We start from the raw sequence: 16,277 nt of genomic DNA, 5'->3' as shown, positions 1-16,277 counted from the left end.
GGAGCAGGTGGGTGTTTGGTGTGTGTCTGCTTGTGAGTTTTTGTGTGTGGTCTCATGAAAATATCTGAATCTGAAAATAATAAGTAATATGTTGTTGGGAGATTTTTCACAGTTTGATCACAATTTAAAACAATTATATATATAAGTTTCCAGAATTTCATAATGAATTGTATTGATTATGCTAAACTCTAAAACGTAGCTTTCAACACAGAGGTCACGTTTCCCTCAACATATTGTGTGATTATCTGCTGCCCCCTGGTGACGCAACACTCTAACAACAACCTTTTGAAAAAAACTGATTTATTATTTATTATTTATGGATAAATTCTCCTACCGTGGCCAGAACACCCGTCTCATAACTAACAACACTCATAACTAACACACTTTTACTCAAACACTTTGTCTTAGAAGCCTACAATATTGATTATTGAATATTTTAAGGGACTACTTGGCACACTTCTATTTACATTACACTACATAACATTACAATATACAATAATATAGTACACTAAATAATATTATATAATTGTATATGATGATTATTATTATGACTATTTTATTGTAAAATATAATGTTATGAAAACAACAAAATGCAATGGATATTAATAAAGCGGTGTCGCTGCTGTTCCTGGTCCGACCACTAGACGACTCGAGACGGTTCTTGTTCTCACCACCAGAGGGCGACAGAACCACATTCTTCTCACCTCGACAATAAAAACAAGGCGAAACCTAAAGACGGGAGTCGGCAGCGTTTCTCCCGATATTCCTGCATCCATGAGTAGGCGTTCGGAACATGTCTGACTATTCCTTGGATCAAGATCGAGTAGGAATATGGACATCTGGCCACTGACCTGGGACTAGAGATGTAGTCGCAAGGATGCCGGCCAACTCCATCTCTCGTTTGCTCCTCTTCGTCTCGTTCTCTGCGGTCTGGGAGGCGGCCGCCAAATCTCTTCCAGATCAGGGAGCGTTTGGTAAGATCGCCATATGCAGGATGCAGCACAATGACAAGATGGGAGTGGTTGCGATCTTGTACTTGTTCTTTGTCGCAAAACATCACGAATCAGCGTTTGTAAGCTTACCCGCATTGCAAATCGGCATTTCTAAGGAAGGGATGCGTCGACCACCCAGGTTACGTATGGGCTGCCGTGGGGTTTGGCTCGCGATCGACTCGCAGATCAACACCTCATTACCATAAACTCAGTGCTTTTGTTCAAGGTGTTCGTGATGTCTGCTGCGCGAAGTCTCAAATGTAGGCCTGCGTGTCTGCTGGGTGTGTGGACGGCTCCCGTTTCGATGACATGGGGCTGGTTGCTCCGAGGGCAGCGAGACAGGGAGGCCCCGGTCCCCTTGTTCAGCTCCACCATCAGGCCTGGGAGCCTCTTCCTCTCTTGACTGCAGAACGCGTCTGCTCTTATGCCCATTGTGTCTACTGGTGTTCCAATGTAGTCATTATTGCATGCAAATGGTCGGTTTATAACTGGGCTTCACCCGGACCCACGATAACGGTATCATGAAGGATGAACATCATGTACTGGTGTCGTTCCGAGACCGACCGAAGATCATTACAGCCTCTGCAGTGAAGAGACAGTGGAGCTTGAAGTTCTAGCTCTAGATATTAGGAATGAAGCTATGTATTTGTTTTTATATTCAGCTGTCATTTTGTTTAAATGAGCTTGTTTTATAAGGTTGAGCCCAACCAACCCATTTATAAAGTTGTGCTCCTTTTGAATGAAGCTTGTGTGAACACACAAGTTTCAGCGAATCACAGTCTTCACAGTCTTCTGCCATCCGTTCTTTTTTAAAGGAAGAGATATGGGAAGAGATAAAGGAGATATGGGAAGAGATAAAGGGAGATATGTTGTTGATTCTGATATCAATATATATATATCATATTCTATTTATTGTTATGATTATTATTAAGGCTTAAATACAGTGGGTTTGTTTGGTTTGACTCCAGGAAACGTTGGTTGATATTAAGAGGCAGGAAGTCCTCCTTTCACTGCTCACAATAGAGCCCTTATTAGAACACACACACACACACACACACACACACACTCTCTGCTGTTGGTCTCCTGTGGTGTTGGAGACGTTATTAGCAAGTCATCAAGTACATAGTATTCACAACATCTTGCTAGAGTTCAGACACACAGACTTCTATCTAAATACAGAGAGAGAGACCGACTTGCAAGGCAGACAGACAGATAAAGACCCCCCCCCCCCTCGGACGCTACCAGCCTCTCCATAGAAATATCCATGGTCTGACCCACATCCTGTTGTCTGGTGACATCCTGAGATCACCAGAATGACACATAGGAAGCCTCCACCAGGGTGTGTGTGTGTGTGTGTGTGTGTGTGTGTGTGTGTGTGCGTGTGCGCACATACATGCGTGTGTGTGTGTGTGGTGGATGTAAGGTGTAAAATCGTCAGTTGTGTTGATGCTGATGTACTGTGGCATTGCATGCAGCAGAACAGTGGTGCTGGTCGACAAACATCCCTGCTCTTGCTTCAAGATCCTTCCTCTATGACAGGATGAGGGATTACAGAATAGTAATCCTCTCTTGTTCTCCTGGTTTTCTTTATGTTTGTCCTCCTATATCTTCTTTCTGTACTGACAGGCAGAAGGCGTTTTGTGTTTTTAAAAACAGCATTGTGTTTCCTTCTTTCTTGCAGAGGTCCAAATACAGGTGCAGGTTTTCGACAACAGCGACCTTTCACCTTTGTCCGATGCACAGGTGGTCGTCCACGGCAACCAGACCGTGCTGGCCTCCAGCAGGGCGGGGCCAGACGGCGTGCTCAGGGTCACCTTCCCCTACCGCCTAGCAACATGGGTAATCATCAGCGCCTATAAGCAGGACTACGTCACCAACTCCGTCCCGTGGCACTCCGGCAGAGTCCCCCGTAAGTCATCCTGGTCAACCTGACCCACGCCAAGTCACCTGACCTACGCCTGGTCACCTGACGCTGGTCACCTGACCTATCCCTGGTCCCTGGACCCTACATGACACATTGAGTTTAAAACGAATGTTGCATCCAATATACTTTGTAATTAGTATGTCGTTACAATGGGTGCAACCAAATGAGGCCGTAGCAATGCCTGTGCTACACTCACACACCTAGGTGGCGGCCACACTCCACCTAGGTGATCGCTATTCGGCTCCTCCAGACAAGGAAGGTGTTGAAAGACCAAGGTCTATTGCAAAAGTTTGTAGTTAATGACACGAGGCCCGGTGCTCCATGTTGACATGTGGGAGACCTCCCAGAGTGTGTGTGTGTGGTGGCGATGTCTGCTTTAACCTGTGCACACTGATTTCTCAATGCACAACAGGTGTGCAGCCTCACCCGGCCCCAGAGTCCAGTCAGACTGGGCCAGTGGGGTGCACTACGAACCTCGCTGAACATACCCAGGCTTTCTGGGGAAAACCTGGATCGACAGAGACGCAACTCGTGATCAGAGTTAAATGGTACTACGACACTCACTTAGGACTCGATTAGTCGAGCCAGGTTTTCCGCTTTAGGTTTAACGCGCGTTCACGTGAAAGGGCCGTTTATCGCGTCATTTTACTCACCTAATTACAAAATGGATAGAGCAAGAGCAGTCTATTTCACTCAAGAGGAACAGAGTTCAAAAATCTGATAACAGCTAGGGGCAACACAATTGCACACATACTGGCTAGGGAGGCGTGCTGGCAAAAAATAGTGTAAATTCGATCGTGTAAATTCGTATAAGTGAAAGGATTCTGCATTTAGTCTATAAAATAACTATGGCAAATGATGAATTGTTCGCCATTAATCCCAATAGAGTGATGCTGATTTCAAAATGCATGAGCAACGTCCAACCTGCCTTGTTGTATAATTTAGGGAATTCACTTTAAATACACCCTATATAAGAAATGAGCTGTGAGCTGTGAAAACCTGCGAAAACCTGCTCCCGACCAGGTTTGGTTGACAGCATAAGTCACCATGGTGATACAGCGACGCTAAAAGAGAGCGACTTCCGTGTCCCCGGCTAACCCAGGCTTTGAGCGCAACACACCTCGCTAACCCACTAACCGAGGTTCGTGGTACAGGGCACAGGTGAGGCTGCTGAAACCAGCCATCATCCACACACACACACACACAAACACACTCCCACAAATGCATTCAGCATCCCTTTGCTGTGTTTCTTGTTTGCTGCCTGCGCACTCAACGGCGCGCTAGCCAGAGAACATGCGAGGCACCAGAGCCTCCTCGCTCGGTGCACTACTGCCGCGTTCTCCTTCCCTGGTGGTCCGCGTGGTCGGCAGGCAGCGGAGCATGGGCCCGGGCGGACTCTCCCCTCTTTGTAGTCAGAACCCGGTTCCCTCCTCCTCCCACGGGCCATGAAGCCAAATCTAGCGTACGCGGCCTGTTGAGGTGGAGGTCATGCGTCGGATTCAAAACGACAACAAACCGGATGTTAGGTTTAGATGTGGAGTTAAGGTTTAGGACAGGATTCGGTAGAGGAAAACCAAAATAAAACAACTTATTTTAAATGAAACGTGCTGGAGAGGATAATATAGGCTATGGTTTCTTGCCTAAATGCACAACGTTTTTAAAACGTAGCATAAGATGCAAATATGGACCCACATTGCCCTCTATATTTGAAAAGCAATCTTTGGTAACCTGAGGGGTATTCCATCAACCAGGTTAAGCGCAAAGCTGGGCTTATTTCGCTTAGCCGGGCTTCTTTCAGCTAGAGTTGCGTTCCATGAACGTGACTTAAGGGAATCTCCGCTAAGTAACCACGGCAATTTATCCGACCAAACTAACCTGGTCGGGAGCAGGTTAACTGTCAGGCTAACTTGAGCGGTTAGCGATCTGTCAGCAACAATTGTACCATCAGAAGGTTCCGCCAAGCCTAGTTCTCACAATTTTGTCATAAATCTACATATATGAAGTACAAACATCGTATATTTTTACTAAGGGTCTAAGATTAAATGATGCAAATGAAATAATTAAATGAATTGCTATCTATTATTACTGTGGCTATTTTTTCAACACATTTTTACACAAATCTATGTATTATTGCGTAATCAGGAATCAGCGGCTGGGTGAATGGTCTAGCACTTGCCCTGTGATACGTGCGACCTGAGTTCGCGTCCAGAGTATTTCATAGTATTCTTGGCATACTATGAAATTCATTTCGTAATTCTCTTTATTCATTTTATTAATTCCCTAATTAAGAATATTTAAAGAAATGGAAAATAAATGGCATGAAAAGTTATTTGATTTCTCTAGTAATCCTTCCTATATTACTAATTGCGTGAGGATAGAACCCCGGACGACCGGGTGCAAGACCAACACGTTAACTTCACCGACTATCTCCCTGCTTTCAAATCCATGGTCAATATTAAATTAAAATATGTTACGCTTAATACTACTTATGCATTCAACAGATCGCCAATTTTTGTGCCAGGCAGCCTCCCTGTTTCTATTAATGGTTACGATGTTCCCTTTTTGAGTTATTATATGCTTGTACTCCTCATATTCCAGCAGCTTCTGTTCGCTGCTGGAAAAGATCCCGCTCGGTCCTTTTCGGACATTTGATCCATGATTCGACATTCACGGTTATGGGCTGGTTACATATCTTGTGAACGCGCGTAATCCAGGATAACGTTAGCCTGGCTTGAACTAACCTGAGCAAGGCGCGGCTGAACTGCGTTGATGGAACAGCTTAAGCCTCAAGTGGAAGTTGGCGCTAGTTCTAACCAGGCTTAATCAACTAAGCGTCCCTTTCGTTAGCGACTTTGATGGAATACCCCTCTGGGGACATCAAGCTAACACCCTGGCTGCACCACCCACTGAAGGGAGAGTGCAGAACATGGAACATGGACATCCATAAAGCCACACCCCTGAATAAAAAGAAAGTGGACCAACCTGATGGAACCACAACGCATGTTTGACCGGTTTGATGGGTCAGAGCTTGGGCGTGCTCACACAGGGGACTTGTGCCGCTTCTCCACCACCGACAGTACCAGCTCAACTCGCCACGACTTATCGAGGCGAAACTCGAGTCCTGGGAAAGGAACGACACAGCGAAACGCCGATCCGTGTCCCCCTCGGGAGCGGGTTCGTGGACTCCAGCCACGGCGGACACAACTTAACTTTGAGTGATTATTCCCGTTTGCAGCCGCTGGCCAATCAGTGGCCAGCAGCCTGTTTACGTCACACAAAAGTACCTACTCCTCTCGCTTGGAACCTCGACGGAGGTAGTACTAAAAAAAAGTACCCGGTACTAGGTACCAGATACTTTTTTTGCCAATGGAAACGCAAAAAACGGCGGGCCAAGTTGAGGCGAGTCGAGCTGGTACTGGCGGTGGACAAGCGGCATTGGTTTACTGTAGGGTCACGGTAGGAATGGTGTAGTGTTGGGGGGGGGGGGGGGGGGGAGAGACAGTAGCTCAGGAGGTGGAGCGTGTTGACTGGTAACCGGAAGGTTGCTAGTTCAATCCCCGGCTCCTCCTAGCGAGTGTCTAGGTGTCCCTGAGCAAGGCACCTCACCCTAACTGCTCCTGACGAGCTGGCTGTCGCCCCCTGTGTGGTCGACCCCGCCCGTCGGTGTGTGAATGTGTGCATGAACCGTTGTGAAGTCACTTTGGATAAAAGCATCTGCAAAATCCCCTAAAATGTAAATGTAGTGAAGGAGGTACTGAGGATGTGTATGTGTGTGTGTGTGTGTGTGTGTGTGTGTGTGTGTGTGTGTGTGTTGCAGTGTACGCCGCCGTCAGCCTGTACCTGCTGGCCCAGCGCCCTGGGACCCTCATCCTGTACGACGATGTGCTGCAGGTCCTCGCCGGCTCTCCAGGTAAACTCCCCCAACTCCCAACGCCAGCGGGACTAATGCTAACCTGACTATGAGAATGAGTGTTATTCACGAATACCTAAAGTAGCCGTTTGTATATATATATATTTTTTGAGAGCTTTCAGATATTGAGAGGCTTGCATTTTCTTTCAATTAGAAAGGCTGTTCCTATTGGTTCCTGGTCGTATCGCTCGGCCCTGCCCACCAAGCCTCTCACCTTTTTAACGACACACACAAAACAAAGCTCCTTGTGGCCTCTTGATGGACTATTCATACTTTGCACGTGACGTCACAACCACTGGCTGGCGGGCAATAACTCCAGCAACGAAACCTAGTAACCTGATCAGGACGTCGCCAGTAATTACCACACGAACGGTCCTTAGGTTCCTCTCAGTCCAAATACCGCCATGATGGAAAGATTAGTTAAACGGGAGCATTTGTGCCAGGCATACATGGCAAATTAGACATATATTTTTGTATGGAATCTCTGAAATCTCTGCTTCTGAAATGCGTGAACATCTCCGCCCAGCGCTCATTCCACTGTGCAGATTAAATCACGCAGCATTCTGTAACAGCAACTGTGTGATCATCCCTGCCCTCACACATTGTTGAAATAATATGCTGGATGATTTAATCTTTCTATGTGTTTTTTAGTGAATGATCGGGCTATAATAAGACCACATTGGCTATGTAATTGCGGACAAAAGGGGACATTTCATAGTGGATGGTGGAATAGTAACATTCACCTTTGCTTTGATTATGAAGATATTCCTGTTTTTCACCTCCCATACGACAGCGTTGTTAACCCATCCGTAGCCTTTCAATTTTTGTGCGGTATAAGGTGACGGATTCTCAATGAGATAAATGTAAATAGCTCCAAACTCCAAGTCTGGTAGAGTCTTTGCCAGCTTCAAAGCAATGAATACATCAGCGGGTGCTGTGTATGGATCACAAGTTCCGAGTATGTTTATCTTCTCTTCGTATCTAATTTTAACATTTTGTGACATATGGTCTAAATAGTTGATTGATTTAAGCATCGGAAATCTGCAAGGCTGCAGTTCCCCTGGTTGGCCGATGTTCGTCGCCATTTTGCCAGCGTTTGATGCCCTCCAGGTATCCATGGTAGTCACGTGACCGCAAAGTATGAATTAAATGAATGATGAGTCAATTGAAGTCCTTGCTCTTTGAGAGTGTCACTCTTGGATGGTTGTCCCGAGATCCCGCCGTTGCGGCCGGCTCCTACCAGTAGGGCCAGCTCCTACCAGTAGGGCCAGCTCCTACCAGCCTGACGCCTGTCTCCGCCCCAGGTGCTCGGAACCAGCCTCTGGTGCAGGTCCAGAGGAGGTCCCTGCCCGCGGCCTCCAACTCCACGGCCCTGTCCGCCATGCTGACGGTGGCCCGCAGCCAGTACGAGATGGGGGGGTTCCCCTACCTGCTGGGCCAGGAGACCAACAGCTCCGGTACGCATGTGGCTCAGGAGGTAGAGCGGAGGTTGGCTGGTAACCGGAAGGTTGCTAGTTCGATCCCCGGCTCCTCCTAGCTCCTAGGAGTGTCGGGGTGTCCCTGAGCGAGACGCCTCAGCCTGACCGCTCCAGATGAGCTGGCTTGTCGCCCTGCATGGTTGACTCCGCCGTCGGTGTGTGACTGGGTGAATGTTTGTGTGAATGGGTGAATCTTAGGCAATGTTGTAAAGCGCTTTGAGTGGCCACTGGTTAGAAAAGCGCCGTGTTAATGCAGTGCATTTACCATTTGTTGATTTAACGGTCTGCCTCTCCAGAGGACTGGGAGTCAGTGTTGTGCTGTGGTTCTGCACATTCCCTAAGTGGCGTGGCTTTGATTCTATTTGGCTCAGTTGGCGCAGCGCCGTGTGCCCGCTGCCTGCAGAGTCGTAGTGGGCACCGCTCCACGTGCTGCTGTACAGCCAGCGGGGGGCCGGCGCGTTCAACCAGACCCAGTGGATCAGTACAGGTTCACAAATATGGTCGCGCCGTCAACGCCAATTGAAATTATATTTCAGTCACAACGTATTGTGTGCTTCTGCAGATTCCACTGACGTATAAACCGAATCAGATTGAGCTGCTACTTCTGCAAATGTCACAAGCGTTTTTAAGACGTTAGCACCGTGCAAAAGTTATTATCAGTTGTGTCATATTTATAGGTGCGTGTTTATATTATTTTGTATTATTATTAAACAGGTTCTCTAATTGATCAACATGATCCAATGTTGTGTAGGGGTGGACATCGGATGGACGGAGCTTACCGCGCTAGCCGTGGTCAGTGTGCAGCTGTACGATAAAGACGGAGGCCCCATCCAGGTGACCGACCCCATCCAGGTCAGCGTGCCGCTCCCCGCCGACACGGGCAACCGGATGGCCACCAGCATACCCTCCTGGACGTACCGGCCCAGCACAGGTACACCCTACAGCACACAGGAGGGCTACCAGGAGGGCTACCAGGTACACAGAGGAGGGCTACCAGGTACACAGAGGAGGGCTACCAGGAGGGTTATCAGGTCTATAACACAGAGGAGGGCTACCAAGTCTTTAACACAGAGGAGGGCTACCAAGTCTTTAACACAGAGGAGGGCTACCAGGTACACAGAGGAGGGCTACCAGGTACACAGAGGAGGGCTACCAGGTACACAGAGAGGAGGGCTACCAGGTACACAGAGGAGGGCTACCAGGTACACAGAGGAGGGCTACCAGGTACACAGAGGAGGGCTACCAGGTACACAGAGGAGGGCTACCAGGTACACAGAGGAGGGCTACCAGGTACACAGAGGAGGGCTACCAGGTACAGAGAGGAGGGCTACCAGGTACACAGAGGAGGGCTACCAGGTACACAGAGGAGGGCTACCAGGTACACAGAGGAGGGCTACCAGGTACACAGAGGAGGGCTACCAGGTACACAGAGGAGGGCTACCAGGTACAGAGAGGAGGGCTACCAGGTACACAGAGGAGGGCTACCAGGTTTCATCATTTCAGGTTGTATCATTTCAGTTCAAACCGTTAACCACCATACATGTGAAAGAGGATACAAGGATACACATGCTGACTCATTTGGGATTAACTTGGTCTTCATGTTAGTACAATTCTCATGTTTTATCATGTTTTTTTATATTTTATTTTTTTAATCAATATTTAGCTCTGGTGTGTGTCTTCCTGTTATTAAATCCAACTTTTTAATTTAAAAGTTAACCTAGAAAATGGAGCAGAAATAATGTCCTCCTCACTAGCTTTGGTTTTGTTACTTGTGGCGGCTGCCATCGTGAAGTAAACCAAATCACGCCCGATAAACTGAGATCCAGTTTATTGGATTTGGGACCCTCACAGCGGGCAGAACTTGTCGTTAGCGATGACAAGCCCACTCGTACAGAGGGAAGGTATGAGTGGTACATTTTACTGTCATTTGAAATCAGTCTCATTGAATTACTAGGACTCGACCTCTGTGAAATTATAGGGGGCCCACCAATCACAGAGCTGCGTAGCATTTTTCCGCAGCGTCAACAACTGCAGAGTCTGCGGCATACTGATGGGCTGACAAAGGGGCGTCTTTCATTTAACCCTTCACGCTCCAACACAAATCGAATAGGCCGTTTTTGAAGGGTTTACCTCCTCTGGAACATTTTTGTTTAGATGTTGATTGTGGTTTGGTTGTGCGTTGTGCAGGGCTGTGGGTACGCAACGGGACCGGCTACATCAAGAAGGAAGGCTCCCAGTTCATCTGGACCCTGGTGGTGCCCAGCATGGGGTACTGGCTGGCCGCCTTCCCCTCATCCTCAGGTACCGGAGCTCGTTTCAGGCGTCTGAGCCGCTGAACAGATTCTAAATGGTTTAGCATTCGTTTACCATCCAGTTATCCAGATTAATTTAGACACTGGTTACCATCTGGTTAGTATTTTGTGTCTGGCTTAGCATCTGGTAAACCTGGTAAATCATGTTTCTTATTATTCTTCATTCTTCTTGTTATTCTAGCATTTTTCTTCACCCAAGCCCTGGTTTAGAATCTCCTACAGTCATTTGATCTAGCCTAGCCCTTTATATGACCTTTATTCCAATTGTCTTCAACCTTTTTTTATTCAGGCATGACTCTTTGAGGTTGTGCATCTCTTTTGCATAGCTGACGAGGCCCAAATGTACACACACTCAAGTCCTGAGCAATATCTCCTGCTCTTAAGTCCCTAAACCCAGATGCTGAGATTAAGATAACTTTATTCATCGTGAGGGGAATGATTACTCTCACATTGCTCTTTTCAGAGATAGTAACCTAATAATTATTATATAGAATATAAATCAAATAAGAAAAAAATAATAATAAACAGTGAGGAAATACAATTGGCAAAATATGCATGTAAAGATAAAAGATCAACTATTTAGTTGAATTATGTAAGTGTAAGGTGGATGCTGGGAGGAGGTGTCTCGTGGTTCTGTGAAGGTTCCCGGTGGTCAGAGGGTCTCTTCACCTTCAGCCTCTGTGTTGCAGGGTTTGGTCTCCTTGGGCACCCCGGCCTGAGGGACATCAGCACCTACCACACCCTGTTCCTGCTCTGCATCCTGGGCTCTCTGGTGCTGCTGGTTCTCATCCTGCTCTGCGTGCTGCTCTACTACTGCAGGTGTGGAGAGCACGGGCGCGGGTCGCAACCCCAACCCCCTCCCCCCCACCTCCCCCGCCTCCCCCACCTCCCCCCCTACCTTCTGCTCTCCTCAGTCACGCATCACGTGGTCCCTTTGTAACGGCCTGGTGTGATGTTGATCTGCTTTAATGAGCCATTAGTGACGTTGCACGTGTGAAACATCCAGCCAGATGAGTGGTTGATGGATCCACCAACCAGTTGGTGCAGTGCACTGGGAAGGGTGATGGTCTGGGGGGCCCCATGTGTGACGAGACGGCTTATCCTCATCGCACCTGGTGTTAAAATGTCCGGTTATTTTACAAGCTGGGATATTTATAGATATGTAATCTGCATATATATTAATAGATATGTAGATATGTTGTTGTATTTATTATTTATTATTTAAAGTGTAAGTGCACTCCCTGTTTCAACTGGAATACTGGAACACTGTGATTTAAATAAATGTGTTTTGAGAGTTATAGGAAAGAGGGGGTGCATGTTATCCCCATGGTTACGCCCCACGGCAACTTTGTGTTACTTTTTGAGTGACGTTGTAATGAGCAATGTTGTGCATGAAATGCGCCGCACGCCGTGATGTTATACAATAAGGGTCAAAGACAGAGGGTGCCCAGACGGAGCGCCCAGACGTAACCTCGCCACCGGTGTCCCTCGGTCGTGACGTTGAGGAGTGAACTCAAAGGCACTTCCACGACACAAAAGGTTACCTGCGTTCCTGGCAGAGTGAACGTTCACAAACTGGAAAGACTGGAAAAAAACCTAGGATTTGAATGACTCACTTCAGTAACAGTGATACACACTAGTAATCCTAGATTGCGTTCTTCTCCGGTGCACTGCTGGAGAACGCAACTTGAACCTCAGTACACACCAATGGCTGTGCTGGAGTCGGTGGTGTGCATGCAGCGAGAGCCTACCGCTGGTGGTGAGACTTGGCCATCATGTCTTTGACTCGGTGTGGAAAGGCTATGCTGTCTTTAGAACAGGAATCCGTCGATTCAGCAGACTTCATTGATGGGGTGATTAACCTGTCTGCGTCTCAGAAAGCCTTTCACCTGTGAACCGCTCTGCCAATAAGCTGTCCCCAATGGACAAGTTAGTCTGGAGCCTGGATTGTAGGTTTGATTGTAACCATGGCATTGCTATGTTGTGATTTGATTGTTGCGGAAGATAACACCTCCTCACCTTTTTTTACCTTTTAGACGGAAGTGTCTGAAACCACGTCGACAGCAAGGCAAGCCCCACAACTCCAACCTGAACGGCGGCAAGCGTGACCAGGGCACGTCCACCTCCCACCTGAACCTGATCTGCGGCGGCCACGCCGAGTCCGGCAGCGCGGGGGACATCAGCAAATCAGAGTTGTCTCCGTCTCAAGAGTACCAGAGCTCCAGGGACGACTTCGCCAAGCACATCCCGGCGCACAAGCTGCGCCAGTCCAAGGGCAAGAACGCCTCGGGTCCGCAGAGGGGAGAGAGCTTCCCCATGAAGGTGACCCGGGCCACGGAGACCAACAACCTGGACAACCCCCTCCTGCACGACGACAAGGAGCCGGAGCACTACCGCCACCACAACGCCAACGACAACCAGGGCTACGCCTCGGACCCCCCGTCGCCCCCCCGGTTCCAGGGCTACATGCCCAGCCAGGGCGACAAGCCCCCGGAGTACTCTGCGGCGGCGGACAACCTCAAGAGGCCCACCTCCCTCAACACCCAGCCGGGCCAGATCATCTTCTGCAGCTCCATCGACCAGATGAAGGAGAACATGTACCGCAGCATGGTGCCCACGCTGGTCATCCCTGCCCACTACATGCGCATGTCCTCCGACTTCTCGGGGAGAGCCGACGGTAAAGACCAGAAGGACCAGGACAAAGACATGCACATGGGGGGGGGAGGAGGAGGAGGTCCACAGCACCACCACCACTCCCAGAAGCAGGGCCAGCAGCAGCAGCACCACGGCGGCTCCCAGGGCGACGACTCCGAGGAGCCCAGCTGGGCGTCGGACTCGTCCGGAGGGCCGATGACCATCCCCGTGCTCTTCAACGACTCCACCATGGCCCAGATGAACGGGGAGCTGCAGGCCATGACGGAGAAGAAGCTCCTGGAGTTTGGCGTGAAGCAGCACCCCCGGGCCTGGTTCATCTCCCTGGACGGACGGAACAACGCCCACGTGCGCCATTCCTACATCGACGCCGGCAACGACCTCAGCGGCGGAGGGATGCTGTTCGCTGGTGGCGCCGGCGGTAACCTCCGGGATAACCTGGAGCCGCCCATGGAGGCCCTGGAGCGCAAGGCGGCGGCCGCCAACAGGAAGGCGAAGGACGATCACTGGGGGACCGGGGGACGGAGGGGCCATGGGATGGGAGGAGGAGGTGGCGGTGGCGGTGGCGGCGGCGTCGGCGAGGGGAAGACCTACTCCAAACTGGCCTACCCGGATCACAGCGAGCCCAGCAGCAGCGAGGGGCGCCCGGTGTCGCCTGAGGAAAACTCTCTCACCCCTCTGCTGGATGAAGGGCCTTCCTCCCGCCGGGGGCGCAGCCGTGGCAACAGCAGCCGCAACAGCGACAACCGGCGTGACTCCATGACCAGCCCCGAGGACGACTCGGAAGACAAGGATGGGAACAAGAAGAGCCCCTGGCAGAAGATCGAGGACAGGCCCTTGATGGTCTTCCACCCCAAGAAGTAAACGGGCTGGGTGTCGGAGCTCCTCCCACTCTCTATTTACTAGATGATGTATTAAGAGACGGTCCTTCCACTCCCAGCTACGGAGGTAGATCACGTAAAGCACAATCAGGATAGGAGATAGGAGGATGTGGATCTTAAGTTTCAGTGCTTGGTCTCTCTCATAGTTCCACCATCTCCCAGACGGTCTGTGTACACTTCACGGGACTGATTTTGAATTTTGTTTCCTTAACATTTAAAATCATTGTCTAAGCCATTGTATATGCTGACTTTGGAACGAGCCATTTTCAGAGAAAAACCGTAGAAAGTTAGGAGATTTAAAGCACTTAATAGTACTAAGAATTTGACTGAATGAGTCCAGTATTTGAAAGTGGATGACTATTTTCTAGAGGAATGATAGAGACTGATAGGATAGAACCACCTTATCGAGTTGTAATCCCAACTACTGAAACCCCCAACTAACGCATACTATCTGTAGTGAACCCAATCCATTAATCAACTGTACTTCCCCCATAAGTCAATGGAACATGAGTGAACTCTAACTGTGTTGTGTTGTCTTCTAAGCTGTGTTTATGTATTGGAATACATTTGTAGTTATTGAAATAACACTGAATTTCATATCAGATTATTTTAGTCATAACTGTTGTTACCCTTGCCCTCTATAGTTACGCCAAAATATCACTTCTCTGCCTTTTTTCCTAGCAGACAGACACGTCTCTTTAAATGTTGTTGTGTAAATAGATTGTCCTTTTTGGAATAACAGTTTGCATGCATATGAATGTATGAAACCAGTCAAAGACACTGGACACCCTCCACCCATTATCTGGGCCTCTGGGTTGACCACCACCACCGTCACCACCTTCTGAAAGGCTGAAAAGGAGAAGAGGCTGAGGAGGAGGAGGAGGAGGAGGAGGAGGAGGAAGACCTTTAGACAGTCTGTCGGCTTGTGCCATTTTTTCCTCCAAGTGCCTTCTTCACCCACGTAGGAACGAGTCGTTGTCCTTCAACACACACCGTCGTGTACGCTCGTGCATTTCCAACTAACCTGTCGCCAGACCAAGAAGCACACTGCAGAGCTCTAACAACCACACACCTTCTGGGGAGTGAGCCTTCCACATTGACCACAAAACACACATTTTACACCCGCTATAATGTTCATACTTTCCTCTACCTTACCCTTTTTCCACCTTGTAAATGATACGATTTGGATGTCTTGAGATTCAATGTATATGATGAAGTATGTGCATGTAATACGTAGAAGACTGTTTTTAATTCATTTTTTTTATCAACCAGGACATGTTGGCACAGATGTTGATGCGGCATTGCATTCTGTAGTTGAGTTAGATAAAAAAAGACAGTTTCCCTCGATTAGCCAACAAAGTTCACTTCCGGTCGTTAATGTTTACAACAATCACATCCTGACCACTTCCCCTACTGGGCCATCAACATACACCTAATATTCATAACTCACTATGGTTAGGGGAATTAATGAAATACAAGTTGTTCATTCATTTTTACTTGAAAGAATGTTAATAGTGAGATTTCTAAAACAAAGTTTGGAGTGGGTTTGGTCCTACTCCGTCCTGCTGTAAAATACTTTATTATCTTATTGCTATTTGGGTTGTGAAGTCGTGGCTTTTCTTTGTCGTTGTGGCTGGTTTAGTATTTAATGAGAAATGTATTCTCAGTAGAGTTTTTTCCCCATATCTTTAAACTGTTAACTATTGACAATTTAATTGTTAATTCAATACATGTGATTAAAAGTTACAAGGAAAATGTGGAATTAAACCCTGCAGCGCATATTGAAAATAGATATGCTGTTGAGTTGTAGTCCTGGTCCATATGGAGGCGAGGAGGCAGACCTCACGGGTGGACTGGACATCACTAAACCCTGCAGCGCATATGGATCATATGCTGTTGTAGTTGTGGTCCATGGGGGCTGGAGGAGGCTCACTTTATGTGTGGATCATCAGTTCATAAACCCGTCGGTTGTTTGTAAAATGTAAAACAATTATTTCTGTACTTGAGAAAAAGTAGAAATAAAAACAATCTTTCCACTTCTATCTTGGCTGATGTGGTGATCACATATTTGTACTTTGTTATCCCCATACGGGAAATAAATGATCAATAACCATTTACACGTTAGTAA

The 16,277-nt window shown here is 48.1% G+C and overlaps 1 protein-coding gene across 1 annotated transcript; it reads left to right on the top strand.

The window, feature by feature from the left end:
- Window positions 1-651: 651 nt before the first annotated feature.
- fam171a2b (family with sequence similarity 171 member A2b) lies at window positions 652-16,094 on the top strand. Its single transcript, XM_084485288.1, has 8 exons — window positions 652-974; window positions 2,674-2,901; window positions 6,734-6,826; window positions 8,131-8,283; window positions 9,056-9,235; window positions 10,492-10,605; window positions 11,306-11,435; window positions 12,653-16,094. The coding sequence occupies exons 1-8, from the start codon at window positions 878-880 to the stop codon at window positions 14,130-14,132; spliced, it is 2,475 nt and encodes an 824-aa protein (XP_084341414.1). The 5' UTR covers window positions 652-877; the 3' UTR covers window positions 14,133-16,094.
- Window positions 16,095-16,277: the final 183 nt, after the last annotated feature.

The sequence above is a fragment of the Micromesistius poutassou genome (genome assembly GCF_964030765.1).
Source record: "Micromesistius poutassou genome assembly, chromosome: 21".
Classification (NCBI taxonomy): Eukaryota; Metazoa; Chordata; class Actinopteri; order Gadiformes; family Gadidae; genus Micromesistius; species Micromesistius poutassou.
Note: the sequence above shows the minus strand (reverse complement) of the source record. Positions and strands in the feature narration are given on the sequence as shown.

What these genes read in the sequence shown, in the direction of transcription:
- fam171a2b (XM_084485288.1), top strand. Translation starts at nt 878, where the DNA reads ATGCCGGCCAACTCCATCTCTCGTTTGCTCCTCTTCGTCTCGTTCTCT. An exon ending in GCACTCCGGCAGAGTCCCCC is followed by an intron (nt 2,902 to 6,733) that starts GTAAGTCATCCT and finishes TGTGTGTTGCAG; the next exon opens with TGTACGCCGCCGTCAGCCTG. An exon ending in GGTCCTCGCCGGCTCTCCAG is followed by an intron (nt 6,827 to 8,130) that starts GTAAACTCCCCC and finishes TCTCCGCCCCAG; the next exon opens with GTGCTCGGAACCAGCCTCTG.